Source organism: Taeniopygia guttata, chromosome 20 (assembly GCF_048771995.1).
Source record: "Taeniopygia guttata chromosome 20, bTaeGut7.mat, whole genome shotgun sequence".
In the NCBI taxonomy this organism is placed as follows: Eukaryota; Metazoa; Chordata; class Aves; order Passeriformes; family Estrildidae; genus Taeniopygia; species Taeniopygia guttata.
In genome coordinates, this window is record NC_133045.1 from 12,654,988 (window position 1) to 12,669,142 (window position 14,155).

The following is a 14,155-nucleotide window of genomic DNA, read 5'->3' on the forward strand; positions in this document are numbered from 1 at the left end:
GGGTGCCACTGGACCCCCCTGGGTGGGCTCAGTGCAGGTGGTACTTTAAAAATCCACCGTGGGTGGGTGGGTGCAGTAATGACTGGAGCATCTCTGGCAAGGAAAGGCTGGGAGAGCAGGGCCTGTTTGGACTTAGGGGATGACTGAGAAGGAACCTCATCAATATGTGTAAATATCCAAAGGAAGGATGTCAAGAAGATGGACCAGGCTCTGCTCTGTGGTGCTGAGCAATAGGACAAGAGGCTACAAAACTGATGGCCAGGAATTTCCACCAGAACATGAGGAAAAACTTTGTTTCTGTGCAGGTGAAGGAACACTGAACAGATTGCCCGGGGAGGGTGTGGAGTCTGCCTCGCTGGAGATATTCCAGAAGCCGTCTGGACACGATCCTGTGCCCTGTGCTCGGGGATGACCCTGCCTGAGCCGGGAGCGGGGACACCGGGTTGGTCCCTTCCAGCCTGACCCGCTCCCCGGGACAGCGCGGGGAAGGGAAGGGAAAAGGGAAGGGAAGGGAAGGGAAGGGAAGGGAAGGGAAGGGAAGGGAAGGGAAGGGAAGGGAAGGGAAGGGAAGGGAAGGGAAGGGAAGGGAAGGGAAGGGAAGGGAAGGGAAGGGAAGGGAAGGGAAGGGAAGGGAAGGGAAGGGAAGGGAAGGGAAGGGAAGGGAAGGGCAGTCCCCGTCTGGCGCTGACGTCACGGTCCCGCCCGCGGCGGCGGCGGCGCGGCCGCGTCCCCGTGGCCGTGAATGAGCGCGGGGGGCGGGAGCGGAGCGGGAGCGGGCGGGCCGCGCTCCCACCGCGCTCCCACCGCGCCGCGCCCCACAAAAGTGCGGGGCTGCCGCGGCCGGGCCCAGCGCTGCCGCTTCCCGGGCCGGAGGGGCGCGGAGCAGCCGCGGGGCCGAGCGGAGCCGCTGCCGGGGGCGCTGCGCCGCGCCGGGTTTTTTATTTCCAATTTCTGATCGCAGCTGCATTTCCCTCCCTCCGCCCCCCCGCGCCGAGGAGGAGCCCCGGCTTTATGTGGTGCTGCCCGGGGAGCGCTCGGCGGCCGGGAAGTTCTTTGTGTCGCCGTCGCCTTCCTTTTTTTTTTTTTTTTTTTTTTTTTTTTTTTTTTTTTGTGCGTGTGTGTGTGTGTTTAAATGTATAACTTCATGGGGCTGAACAGCACGGCCGTAGCTATTCAGCCCAATGTGTCCTGCACATGCAACTGCAAAAGGTCTTTGTTCCAGAGCATGGAGATCAGTAAGTACCAGTCCTGCTGCTCCCGGGGAGGGTGCGGGAGGTGCCCGGGGTGCGGCAGTGCCCGGCGGCGGGGAAGTTCCGCGGGGCTCCCGGCGGCGCCCGGGACCCTCGGCTGCGATGCGCTTTCCCGGAGTGCTTTTCCTCTCCCCCTCCGTGCGAGCCCCGCTCTCTCATCTGTTGCCGCTGGGATGTCGGTGCGGCTGTGACACGGCGCGGGCCGGGCTGCCGGAGCTGCCCGGGATCGGCCGCTCCCCGCCGGCACCGGGGCCGAGAGCTCCGCTCTTCCCCATCGCGGCTCCGTCTCGCCCTTTCCCCGCGGTGCCCTGCCCGTCCTGCGGGGGTGATGCTTGGGCGCTCCCCATCCTCCCCCGGGGGTCTGCGCTGCCCCCGTGTAAATCACCCTCGCCTGGGTACCCGCGGGCCGGACGCTCGAGTGGGGTTTGGGAGTGTTTGGGAGCCTGTTCTCCCCGTCTCCAGCCCCTCGGGGCTTTTTGTTCCGAAGGGCGATTTGGGTTTTTTCATTAATATTTTTCAACCCTCGCAGAGTAGCAGTGAGGGCAGTGCCTGACCTAAATATTCACCACTTCTCTATGTGCTCTTTCCCTCTTGGAAATGAAGTGCACGGAGGTGAGAGAGAAGGAATATTACTGCTGAGGGGAGAGGAATGAGTTGGGCTCTTTGGCAGTTTTAAGCAATCGGTATTTTCTGTAGAGGGAAGGTTTTCAAGGCATCCCAGAGTGCAGGAGGGTTGCCAGGATTGTACCCTGCTTAGCATCTTGTTCAGTGCCTTGAGATCCAAAACCCTGCACAGCCTAATGCAAAATGGCCCAAAAGGAAAACTTGGGAAAGAGTCTGGATTTTGCATATATGCCTGGCACTGCGACGGGGCAGGCTGGCGCTCGGTGCGTGCAGGGAGAGTCAGCTGAGCTGTGCCTGTTTCTGCTGGCACAGGATCTGCCCCGTTACCTCCAGCGGGGCTGCAGAGCATCTGTCCCTTGGTATTTTGGATGGCTTTTGTCCGGTGTCGTCTGCCTTCTCCTTCTCCAGCTCCATCCTTGTTTAATTCAGGTGCCTTGAGTCCCGGAGAAGGCATTTTTATACCGGTTACGAAAATGTGTTCATTCTGAATTTTAGCATAAACCATACCCTTTGTACTGTATGCACTTTTAATCTTGATTTAATCTCATTCGTGTTCAGACAAAACTAAGCTGGATTTGCCTGATTTTATTAACACTGCCGGTACTGAATAGACCATTATTCTTCCCTGATTTTAACAGGCCGGGCTAGATGTGCATACCAATAGCAGTGTATATGTAATGAAGATATAGTTCTTTTTTGTGTCGGCCAGTTGCTGAACATAAACTATGTGCCACAGAATCTCAAGGATGAGACTTTGTGTCTGATCAAGGCTCATGGTTGTGATAAAAGTTGTGAATTAAAATGTGTAATGTCTTTTGAAGAAAAAGCTTCTATTCCAGTCTAACTCTTGGCATGAGGTTTGGTTGGAACAACTCAGGTTTTTAATTTCACTCTTTGACTTTTTAGAAATAGCATAGTTTATAATTTTTCCCCCATTTTTGTCAGCATGTGAAAGGCTTGGCAAGAGGCAGGTGCTGCTTATGGATGGGGGGGTGAGAGACAGGGAACACTGAATGACACCGGAGGAAACCTTGCCTGGATTGGGATGGGTGTTGTGGGAGCCTCATGCCTGATGCTCTCAAGGTCCTTCCCCGACTTGTCCCCTGCCCTCTGTCAGCTCCGGGGTCCCGACACTCAGGTGCTGAGTTCACATGAGCTGGGAGCCTTAGAGCCTCCCTTACTGCTGCTCTTCCTTATTTGATGTTGGGGTAGGTTTCTTATCACCGATGTTATTATTTATTTCCTGCTGATGGCGGGCAGCACTGCTCACCTCTGTGCTGCAGGAGAGCTCTGGTGGCACTACAGGGGCTGTTACCTGATCGCTTCCCGCACCTGGCTCCGGTGGACAGGGCAGAGCTGAGCCTCCCTGAGATAAATTCATTCTACAGCGTTTTTCCTCCTCCAGTCGCTTGATTTTGTCTCTCTTTCTGATCCGACTCTGAGGGAACCTCAGAGCAGCTACCACCAGATGCTCCTTACATTTTTCAGCCAAAATTTTCAGTTACCAGGCAGGACCGCTACAGGAAAGTGGCACGGGGAGGAACACAAAACTCTGATTTACAACCCTCTAAATAGGTTAACTGTCCAACCCATGCCCAAACCCCTTTTCCTCGCAGGCTTTCCTCCCTATGGCGGCTGCGGCGCTGCGGTGGAGGAAGCAGCTGGTTTCTGTGCGTGGCGCTCCCAGATTAGGATTAAAAAAGGTTTTTTTGGGGGCGGGGGCGCGAGTCTCGCCCGCCGCCGGGCTGGAGTGCCAATGTGCCGGGCGGTGCTGAGCAGCCAGACGGCTGCAGCAGTGGGCTCTAATCGCCTCGGCTGGGTGGAGGAGGTCAGGGGTGACCACGGAACAGGCTGTAAATAACTAATTATTTGGCGAGGAGCCGTGCCTGCCTGCCTGCCCGGCAGCGGCACCTGCCCGCATCCCCCGGGCATCCCCCGGGCATCCCCCGGGCATCCCCCGGGCATCCCCCGGGCATCCCCCGGGCATCCCCCGGGCACCCCCGGGCATCCCCCGGGCATCCCCGGGCATCCCCCGGGCATCCCCCGGGCATCCCCCGGGCATCCCCCGGGCACCCCCGGGCATCCTGCGGGAGCCGCCGGGGCAGCTCTCGGCACGGGCTGTGCGGGAGTTTGATCGTGCAGGGATTTTTGGGAGGCATCTCCCAGCAATGGGCCGATCCCCCCCAGCTGCAGCGCCGTGTCCGGCTGGGCTGAGAGCAGGTTCCCGTCCAAGCCAAGACTTCTAGGTTTTCACATTCTTCGGTTTAATAACAAACCAAATGCACATGGCTCAGCCAGGGATCACACCTTCTTTCCACTTTCACGCTGCTTTTCTGACAAATGCATTTCTTTCCTGACACTCTGTCATCGGCAGTTATGGCTTATTCCAGGGCAAGAGTGGATATGAACCATGTGCTTCTTTATTCCCCCGCAAAGTTTTCCTCATGGAGGGAAGCCAGAGCTGCTCCCAGTGTTTCAGCAAGCCCGAAAGTGCCTGCCCAGAGGATGTTCACTTTGTGGCATCTCAGTTTGACCTCAGCCAAGCGGGGAGTTCCCTATGTCTGGCTCTGGTTATGTGTCTGTGGCGAGCTCTGCTTTTTGCTGAGATCAGCATCCCAAGGTGTGATCCTGGAGGAGCAGAGCGTGGGTGGATTTACTTAGGGCGGCCCAAGAGCTGTCTGTGTGTGCCCTTGGCCACCTCAGGGGACCCAGACACTCTGCAGTGCCAGCTCTGTGGGCCCCACCTTTCTTACCCAAGGAAAGGCCTGATTCCCTAAGCTTGGAGAGCACAGGGGTCTGTATTAAAATTTCAGTTTATTTGTGCCCTCAGGTAGTGATTTTGATCTTAGTGTTTTATAATCGATGTCAAAAGGGAGAATGAAAAGACACAGAGAGGGAAATGCAGGGAAAACAGTCAAACTTTGTTTTTTCCTGTGGGTGAACACCTGGATTGTGCTGTGCTGCCCAGCGGGACCAGCACATGGCACCAGGAATGATCCTGTATAATCAGAGGTGATCATTTATAATGCCAAGCGGAGGCAAGACATGGTTCATTCTTCCTTTTCAGTCAGTGTCAGGGTGTTTGCTGCAGTAAGTCCTGTTACCTTCTGGCATGGAGGCATCCTCCACCCCCTGAATGTTTGCCTCCATAGTGTGTTTTCAGATCCTGGTTGTGAGAACATCAGAACTGAAGGATGTGTGGGGAGCAGCAACCATATTCCTGTCCTTAAAGCCAGGAATTCCCAAGGTAGGGTCTGGGATTACCTCTACATTTTTGGGATATTGAATTAGTTGCTTCCTTTGTGAATGGAGAGAAGAGCACTCACAATCACGTGTTCTTACTTTTATTTGCTGTTGCTCATCAAAAAAACGAATAATTTTATATTTCCCAGACTGAAGTTGGTGGTTTGATAAATCCATTTTTAGAATGAATTTGTAAACATAAACTATAAGTAGAGAGACATGAGGAGACCTTTCCAAGGGAAGTACCAAACTACATGGTGTCACTAATAAAGGGTAATTACAATCCTGCTCCTTTCCTGAGTAACTCAGTGTACAGTCATGTCTGTTGATGTTATTTCATTCAGGTAGCAGCAGCTGTCAGAATTTGCTAAGCTTAATTAGTGAAAAAAAAGGTAATTTATTTGCAGTGGTGTCTCGTGTGAAAACTGCCAACCAGTTTGGTTCCTGGAGGGAGATCCCGTACTGGTGTGTGGTTTGTCTTATCAGATCCCTCCTGTTCTCTGCCACACGGTGTGTCTGCTCCTGGCGGGCTGCATCAAAGTGACAGAGCCGGGCTGGAGAGCTGCTGAGGAGAGAGGTACAAGGGCCACTTCGCTGCAATTGAGTGGAAACTTGGTTCACGCCATGAGCACGCTCCCGGGCGTCCATAAAGCTCAGGAATCATTGCAGTCGATGGATGTTTTAATGCAGTGTTCTTCCTGTCTGTGTGGCTGGATTGCTGGGTGATTATTTTATAACTATTTTGGGTGGCAGGAGGTAGGTCACTCGGGCAGGTCCCAGGTGAGGAAATGCATCCCACACCCGCTCCGTCTGCCAGCGGCGCGGCCGAGTCCGGCACAGGGAGGAACAGGGAGGAATTCTGTGGCAGCGAGATCTGACCCTTCACTTCCATCCTCCAGAACTGATCAGTGGCTGCTGCATTGCTGCTTCCTTGCTGCAGGGAATGCAGTGGTGGTCTGGGAGCTCCTCCAGGAGCGATGGGTGAGTGTGGAGTGTAGGGGAGCAGGGCAAGGTCGATCCTGGCATAGAGCATGGGAGCAGCTCCATGAGTGCCAGCACCTGGAACCTGGACACAGGGCTGAGAGCTGGAGAAACCCTGCACACACACCCCTCTGGGAGCTGGAGAGACCCTGCACACATGCACCACCAAGGGCTGACAAGTTTTCAGTACTTGAGGAGGTCTCAGGGTACCCTGTGTGTGCACACACAGGCATAAACACATCCGTGAAACTTAATTTAGTAATACAGGAAAGTGGCTCCAAATGAACTGGTTAATGAAGAAGTTGGTAAGCAGAGAAAGGACTTGTGGGATTTGGGCTTTTTTGATTGTTGTTTTATTTTTTAAAGCAGATAAATTTCATCTGTAAGAATTTATCGTTCAAATCAGAGGATCTGGGGAGTTATTGAGAGTAAAGAGAGCTTTGATGATTTGGCAAGGAATACAGCTTCTAAGGCAGCACTTTGATCTGCATTTTAAATGCTTCTTTGTAATGACAGTTTCACAATTTCTTTTCTCATTTTGAGTCAGTTTTGCAGAGGTATGTTTTGAGAGAAAATAGTAACAGCACACATTATTCTTGTTGGCTTTGGAGCCAGCTAGAACTTGTAGTTCATCCCAGATCTTTTGGCTACCGTGGTAAATTTATGATTGCACCAAAAAGGAAATTAGTAAAGATGTTAAATATTATCAAAGCTTTGCAAATCTTTTGAAATCTCTCCGGTGTGAAAACTAAACTTGCATTAGCATTTCTGCTGTGGTGTGTTGAACAGTGTTTATCCAAGCATCCACCTAGTACTGCAGGATCCTGATTTAGCTATTTTTTCCCCTTCTGAAGGACACACTACTGTTTAGCACATGCATTCTTTTAGTTTTGCATTGCACCAGAAAGCTTGGCTCTAATAACTTGAGCTTTCTAAAGACAACCCTACTGGGAACTTTTTCCTTCCCTTCTATCTACAGCACCTCCTCAGATCAACTCTTGTTGGAGGGAGAAGGTTGTTGGTGCCTACATGTTCTTATACAAGAGAGCTTTTTGCATTAATTTACGTGTTATGGAGAAGAGTAAGAATTGAGAATGTTTATTAAGGTTTTAATTTAAATTTTCCATAGCATCTTGAATCCAGTTTGGGGAGAGGTTTATACATCTCTCTCATTGGAAATCAGCAGCCTCAAGCATGATGACAAATAATCAGGTTTTCCCAAATTGGTTTAGAGCTGTGTGGCAGCTCTCCTGGTGCTGGTTTTGGCCTCTCCTGGCTCTGATGAGCTGTACCAGGCTGGCACACTCTGCTTGTGGAGCAGGTGTGTAAAACAGGGCACATATTTCATTTGCATGGTAAATTCACCCAGGAAGTTGGGTCTTCAGTACATGCAAAGGGTACTGGTAGGCCTTAGATAAATAGAGCTGTGTGTACATTTGACTTGCATCCCTCCAAACTGTCAGTGACTGTGCTCAGTGGGGCGTTATCCCTGTTTTTGGATCTCTCTGGAACAGGGTGCTGATTTGAAGCATGTAGCCCAGAGACATGTCAGTCACCATCCCACTCAGAGATGGTACAACCAGGGCACTGTCTGTGTTCAGGCTCAGGTTGGCATTTACTCCACCTTCACTTCTAGGGTTTTTTTTTAACTAAATGCTGCTTTTTCAAGGTGTACAGTGAGGCAGCACTGCTAGAGGCTGTAATCCATCAGTGTCCCCTTTTTCTCCAGGTAGTCAGACTTGCCATTTCTGACTGGTGCAGGAGTAGGCTAATGCTCCACTTAGAAGAGGGTGTGTTTTTCGCTGTGTGTGGTGTGTGTTAGCGTGTCCCAGACTGTGGTGTTACGTAAAGACACCTTGCACATCTTTGGAAACTTGCCTCACAAGTTGTCAGTGTTGGTGGATGTCCACAGTGCTTTCAAGTGGTTCACACATTTGTGCTTGGTATATTCAGTCTCGCACATCTCTTTAATAAAATGCCTCAGACTGGGTAATTTTTCACTTGGCAGTATACATTCAAAAGCATGCAGTTAGAAAGCTTTTGCACATGGCAGTTCTCTGCAAAAGCTTTTGCACATGGCAGTTCTCTGAACCATTCCTGAGACCCTGCTGAAGCCTTCAGAGCTGAGGGATTGTGTCTGTGATGGTTTGTGCTCTTCAGCAGGTGCAACAGGATTTCCCACATTTGCAAACTTGGCCCAAGCAACCCAGCAAAGCAGAATTGAGCCTTGGCGAATGAAAACTGATTAACCCCCAGGCCTGGAGCGTACCAAGGATGAAAAAGAGTTACTGGCACAAAAATCAAGGCTACTTTTCAAAGAATATGTACAAGACATGGCTTGGGGATTTTTTTCCATCTCTTCATTCTGTCCAATATGTAAAGTAGCTGGTTTGTTACGCTAACCCCCTACAAATGATTGTCAGTAATAATTCTGTAAAACTGTGAATCAACTCTGCATGACTTTGTGCAAATAGACTGAGTAATTTCTTTGTTCTTTTCTTCTTACTTTGTAATTGGAGTCTGTAAAAGCCCAAAGGTTTGGTCTTGTGGAAAGCATGATTCATTTATTGGTGTCTGTGCCGACTAGTTATCTTTCAGTAATTCCAGAGTGCTGCTACAAGCCAAGAGTGATTCATACATGGCTAAGTGCACAAACAAATGGGGTCATGGCCATCTGCAGAAACTTTTCTAATCTATTTATGGTATCGGAGAAAGAAGTGGGTGTATTAAGGATGATGGAATAGGTGTCAATTACATTAGTGACTATAACTGGTTAAGTAATGCTCACCATTACTCAAAACCACATCTGCTCCTTGCTGAAGATCACAACAGCAGGTCCTGTTTAAATGTTAACGCTGGTCTGATAGGAGAGATGGATTGAGTGTCTAGCCTGCCTCCTGAGGAGCTCACCATCCTCACAGCCCTTCTGCCTTCATCGAGATGCAGAGAGGGATCAGGAACTTGCACTGGGAATATTTGTCGTGGCAAACTCCGTCTCTGCTGGTGCAGACTGTGGTCATCGTAAGCTTTACACACAGAATTTGGCCTTATACTTAACTTGTGCTGATGGTCAGGGTAGGGTTTATCATTGGCACACCAGACAAAACAGCTGTGCAACATCTCACAGTGCTGGCCAGGTGGTCAGTTTTCCTTCCAAATGTATCTGTGGTGGTTGAGGGAAGATGAACAGCATCTTACAAGGTGGCCTTTCTCTCCTTCTGTCCCTTTTCACTAATTGTGAGAGATTAATTCTCCCCTTGTAACTCTGATAACAAAACATCCCTGGCTTCAGCTGTGTCAGAATTGTTCTGGTTGGGTTTTAGGCTTTTGCTTTTAGGCTCCTGCCCTGCTCAGGGGTGGAGGAGCTGGGCCCAGGGCTGGAGTTGGTTGTGAGGAAGAGAGTTTGAGATCAGCAGTAGGAAACAGGAGGGCAAGGAGCACTGCAGAAGCCTATGGTTGAGGGTCTCTGGTGGGCTCCCTCTGGACTCCTGAGTGCCAGAGTCTGCCTGCTCATCAGCCTCGCACACTGCAGCTGCCTTTGCACCTGGGATAGGTGCATCCAGCCAGATCCTGCCCTTGCAGAGCATGCAGTGGTGTCCCAGTGTGTTAGGACCATCCCGTGTCAGCAGGATGGATGAATGTTACTCATGAGGTTTGGAAGTGGCCATGGCCTCGTCTCCCTGAGCCCTGGGAAGCCTGGACAGTCACTGCTCAGTTTGGTTTCAGAGGACTTGACTAGAACACAGAGCTCACGGACTTCAATTTCTGCAAATTGGATTTAAGCATCAGCAGTGGCCAAAAATATGGGAGAATTTGGCAATACATTGTTGTTGTCCTTTCACTGATGTTTTGAGCACTGTGTTCTGCTGCACCCTCCCTGCACGTGCTCCCATGGAGGGACACAAGGCCTGGCTGACACCCTGAGTTCTCTGTGGAGGGGAAGTGACCCAGACTTTTGCCCAAAGGACTGATGAGCCTCTCCTGATGTCTGAGCAGCTTTCTTCTCCTGCCCTTGCTTTACTTAAGTCAACAGATTGTGTAAGCCACATGCGAGATTTACCTGCAGGGCAAGTGGGAGAGAAGCAGTGCCATTTGGATGAATTCCCAAGAGACATCTAACCACGGAGCGTTCAGACTCACATTTCTGAGCTGAGTCCTACAACAGTCCTGAGCCTGCTCGTCGCCTCTTCCACTCTTCCATCTGTGGCTTTGGCTGCCGAGGACGAGTCCCAGGGAATTTGCCGGCTGCGGCCTCTGGCTGGCAGCTCCCCTGCGGGCTGGGCTCTGTGCTGAGCAAGCTTGGAAATTCTCCCCCTTAGTGGTTTCTGTTTAATGTTATGATTAATGTCGTTATTTCTTACAAAAACAAAAGATCCCCCCAAAGCAGAGCGCCTCCCACACCCTCCCGCGCCGTTTCCCACGGTGCTGAGGGTACGTGGGGCTCACCCTTGGAGCCTGCACTCTCCTCATGGGGTGAACCCACAGCTCAGCAGCTGAAATGACCCTGGTTGGGCTTGTCCTTGTGCCTGTTCCAGGCCTGAAACCAGGCTGCATTCCCTTGTGCTCTGCACAGGTACTTGTGCAATGAGATCTCGAGAGTCAGAGGGTGTTCTTGGCCGCCAGGGCTCACTGAGGGCAGATGTCTTTCCTGGAGGGGCAAGTCCTGCTCTTTCTGTGTTGTTGTCATTATTTCCACCATTATTCCACTTTACCATGGGTGGTCTCCTTGGCTTCAGTACCTCAGAGTAGCATATACCAATTAAGCTGTTCATCACTGAGCTCTGAAAGTACCTTGTCCTGCTAGGTGCTCTCTTTAGGACACTGAAGAAACAACATGATTGATGGGCACTTGATTCACACAATTCAGGGAAAATTTATCTTAAATTGCAATTATTTTCCACGTAATAAGCAGGAATCTCATTTTTGTTGTTACACTTACATTACTGTAATGGGACTTTGCTTGAATGGGAAGATGTGTTTTTGAATTCAGTGTTTCCAACTGCTCAGACACACTCAAGGTGTGTAACATTTAATGATACTGATCACTGGTGTGTAATGCAATCAGCGTTTATGTTTCTCTAGTGTGACTTATTCATAGCAGTATATACACACTGCACTTTCCTCAGCTTTTTCTGGGAATGCAGGTGCTGGCTGTCCTGTCAGCTGATGAGCCAGAGGTGGGCTCAAAAACAAGGAGAGAGGCAGAGGTCTGATAGGGGTCCTGTGCGAGGTGCAGAACAAACTGCAGGGTTACAAACACGTTCTGTCCTGCTGATAGCTTTTAATCCTCTTCATTCTCATGGGCTTTCTTGATAAATACACTTTTCAACCTCCACTGAGTTGCCATCCAGGCCTGAATTGTAAGGAACAATAAACATAATGGACAGACTCAATTTAATAGATTTCGCTATGAGCTTTTTATTAGTGCGGCTTTTTAAAAAAAAAAAAAAAAAAGAAGGAAAAAGAGATGACTGCATTTATTTACTTGAAGTGCAGAAAGCAGCTCTTTGGGCTCAGTTCATCTGGTGGCTGTGGAACGAGGGAAGGATCCATCCTGCTGCGCAGCCTGCAGAGTGCTGGCCGGTCTGGAATGGGTTAACAGTGTGTGCAGATGTTCAGGAATTCCTCTTTTGACTTGACCGTGGGGTTTTGCTGCTCTTCAGAGCACAAGTGCACTCCAGTCACAGCAGGTTCATGGGTTTGGAGATGCCTTTCATCTTCCTGTTCTTGCTGCATGCCCGGGAAGGGATCACACTCTATCTTGTTGCCGTGTGTCTTCCCCTTGGTTGTGTTTCTAGAGATTTGCAGACCCACATAAAGCATCCATTAAATTAAGCAAACTGGCCTTTAGAAAGCTACATTTCAAGTGGAAGAAATGCTTTATGTAACGTAGGGGTATGTGAGGGGACCTAAATACAAGCTTAAATTGGCTGTTACGAAAATAGGTATAATTGGGTTTTTGCACAGTGATTTTACAGCTTCTGAGTTTAATGTCCTGATGAAATCCTGCATCCAGTCCACGTGCGGCCGAGGAGATGGGGGTTGAGCAGCCTGAGTAATGGGGCTTGTTCTAGGAACAGCCTTGCCCTGGATTGCAAAACTGGACACAGCTGTAGTTTGCTGAGGCTCTGCTGTGTCTGAGAGGTGTCTGGAGTGAGGTGGTTCCCTCTCACCTGTGTTTGCCCTTCAGTCTCACCCCTCAGCCACCCTGTGCCAGGGGAAGGGGCATCTCGGACCGTGGTTGGAACTGCTTGCAGGTGAAAAATGCAGCTGTACCCTCCTAACTGGGCACCTGCCAAGAGCTGCAGCTTTGTTTTCCAGCCAGATCAATGCAGTTCGTTGAAGTCGTTGGGTAATTTAGTAGCTGGAGGCATTTCTGTGGGCTTGGCGTGAGAGCACTGCTTCACTTCCCCCCTCGGGAAGGCAGGGAAGGGTTTCCCTCTGAACCCAGGCTTCCCCAGCTGCATCCGGGCACAGGTGATGCTGTGGGGTCCTGGTCCAGCCATTCCGGGATCAGCAGCCTGGGGAAGTGGAGGATATCACATTTTGGCCTTGCATCCTCATTAATCTTTTTCTGTTTTAATATTTAAAGCCTTTCCATTCTTCTGTCTGGGGAGAGAAGGTATTGGCTCTCATGGGTAAAAACTGACACATCCTCTTTTGGAAAGCTCATCCCAAAACAGATTTTCTTCATAGAAATCAAGGTGCCTTCAAGTCCTGTTGGCAGGAATTGGAAGAATATTTTTTTTATTTGGTCTATCTTCAACCAGTTAGGCCTGAGAGCTGGTTTCCTTTCTAAGGAAGCTTACTAACATTTTGCAAGGATGAAAAAAAAATCTTTGCTTTCCTTGGAATCTCTTAGCCAAGGCATGGAGGAAAGCCTTGTACTGCGAGACAGGGTGGAAAAAGCTGAGATAGTATTTGCTGCTTCTTTGAAACTATCCCTTTTTAATTGTCTAAACAGCATTTCAAAGAAAATCTCTGCTCTTCTCTATGTTCTTCCAGCATTATAATTCTATATAATCACTTTTCTTTCTCTAAAAGAATAGAGCGTGATTTTTTTTTTTTTTCAGAAGGGAGAAGGGATAAATTCCAGATGTTGCTGGGATACACTTTTTGCCTCTGTTTAATGTCTAGTGGCTTTCAGTAAATATGCAGCAAGAGGTGGGGCTGGTGTTTTTATTCCAGGACAAATCATCTACAACAAATCCCATCTGCTGATGGGGGGAGAGCGTCTCTTGGGCGTGACCTGGTGGGGTTAGAGCTGATTCTGGCAGAGACTGAGGCTGGTCCAGGTGCTCCTCTGGGATCTTTGCCCTTGGTCACCGGTGGTCTCCACGCTGCCCTTCCCACACCACTGCCGAGCTCCTGCTCTGCGGGCACAGAGGTTCCTGGCATGGGAGTGGGCACTTCTGCTCCAAACTGGCACAGGGCATTTTTGGGAGCAGCTCTGCTCTGCAGGGCAGCGTGTGGGGCTCTGCCCTCAGTGGGATGGTACAAATATTATATACTAGAAACTACGTGTACTATATTTACAATAATGTGCTAATATCTATCATCTACGTTGGACAGTGTGTCCCCAGCCTAAACCAACAGAAAAATGCCAACACCACAGTGAAACATGGAGGGCATGAAGAAGGAGAAAAAGGACAAGACACACCCAATTTCCTCCATCTTGTCCTCTTTGGACCCCTCATCTAGAATCCTAAAATTTTACTTATGCACCCGTGCCACACTTAATTATTACTTATATCAAACACTCGGAGCTTGTAATTGATCCTGTAAGATTGAAAACTCTTTTCCATAGACAGAGATCACAGCCAGTGTCTCTCGGGGCTCTGTCCAGGGGGGTTCCTGACCCCTGCCAGGGTCCCAGGGCAGCCAGAGGGAAGCTCTGGATTCCCACATCCATGCTCGTCCCTCCTCTGCAGCCTTGCAGGCTGAAGCAGCAGTGATTTTCCGGCATGTGTTGCACAGAGGCGTTGTGGGACCAACACGGCAGCTCCCTTCCCTGTTTCATGTTTTCACCTGTTTAGGCAAAGCACATCCCTGCTTTG

General features: G+C 50.0%; 1 protein-coding gene across 4 annotated transcripts in view; it reads left to right on the plus strand.

The window, feature by feature from the left end:
* The first annotated feature begins 954 nt into the window (after window positions 1–954).
* The window catches only part of PMEPA1 (prostate transmembrane protein, androgen induced 1), a 41,245-nt gene continuing 28,044 nt past the window's right edge, over window positions 955–14,155 (plus strand). The window contains exon 1 of one of the 4 annotated variants that reach the window (XM_030288475.4): window positions 955–1,235. In XM_030288475.4, coding sequence (XP_030144335.1) covers window positions 1,133–1,235 — 103 coding nt within the window. In that variant the 5' untranslated portion in view covers window positions 955–1,132. The remainder of the gene's footprint in view (window positions 1,236–14,155) is intronic. The other 3 variants (XM_030288474.4, XM_030288473.4, XM_030288476.4) reach the window with 3 other exon arrangements.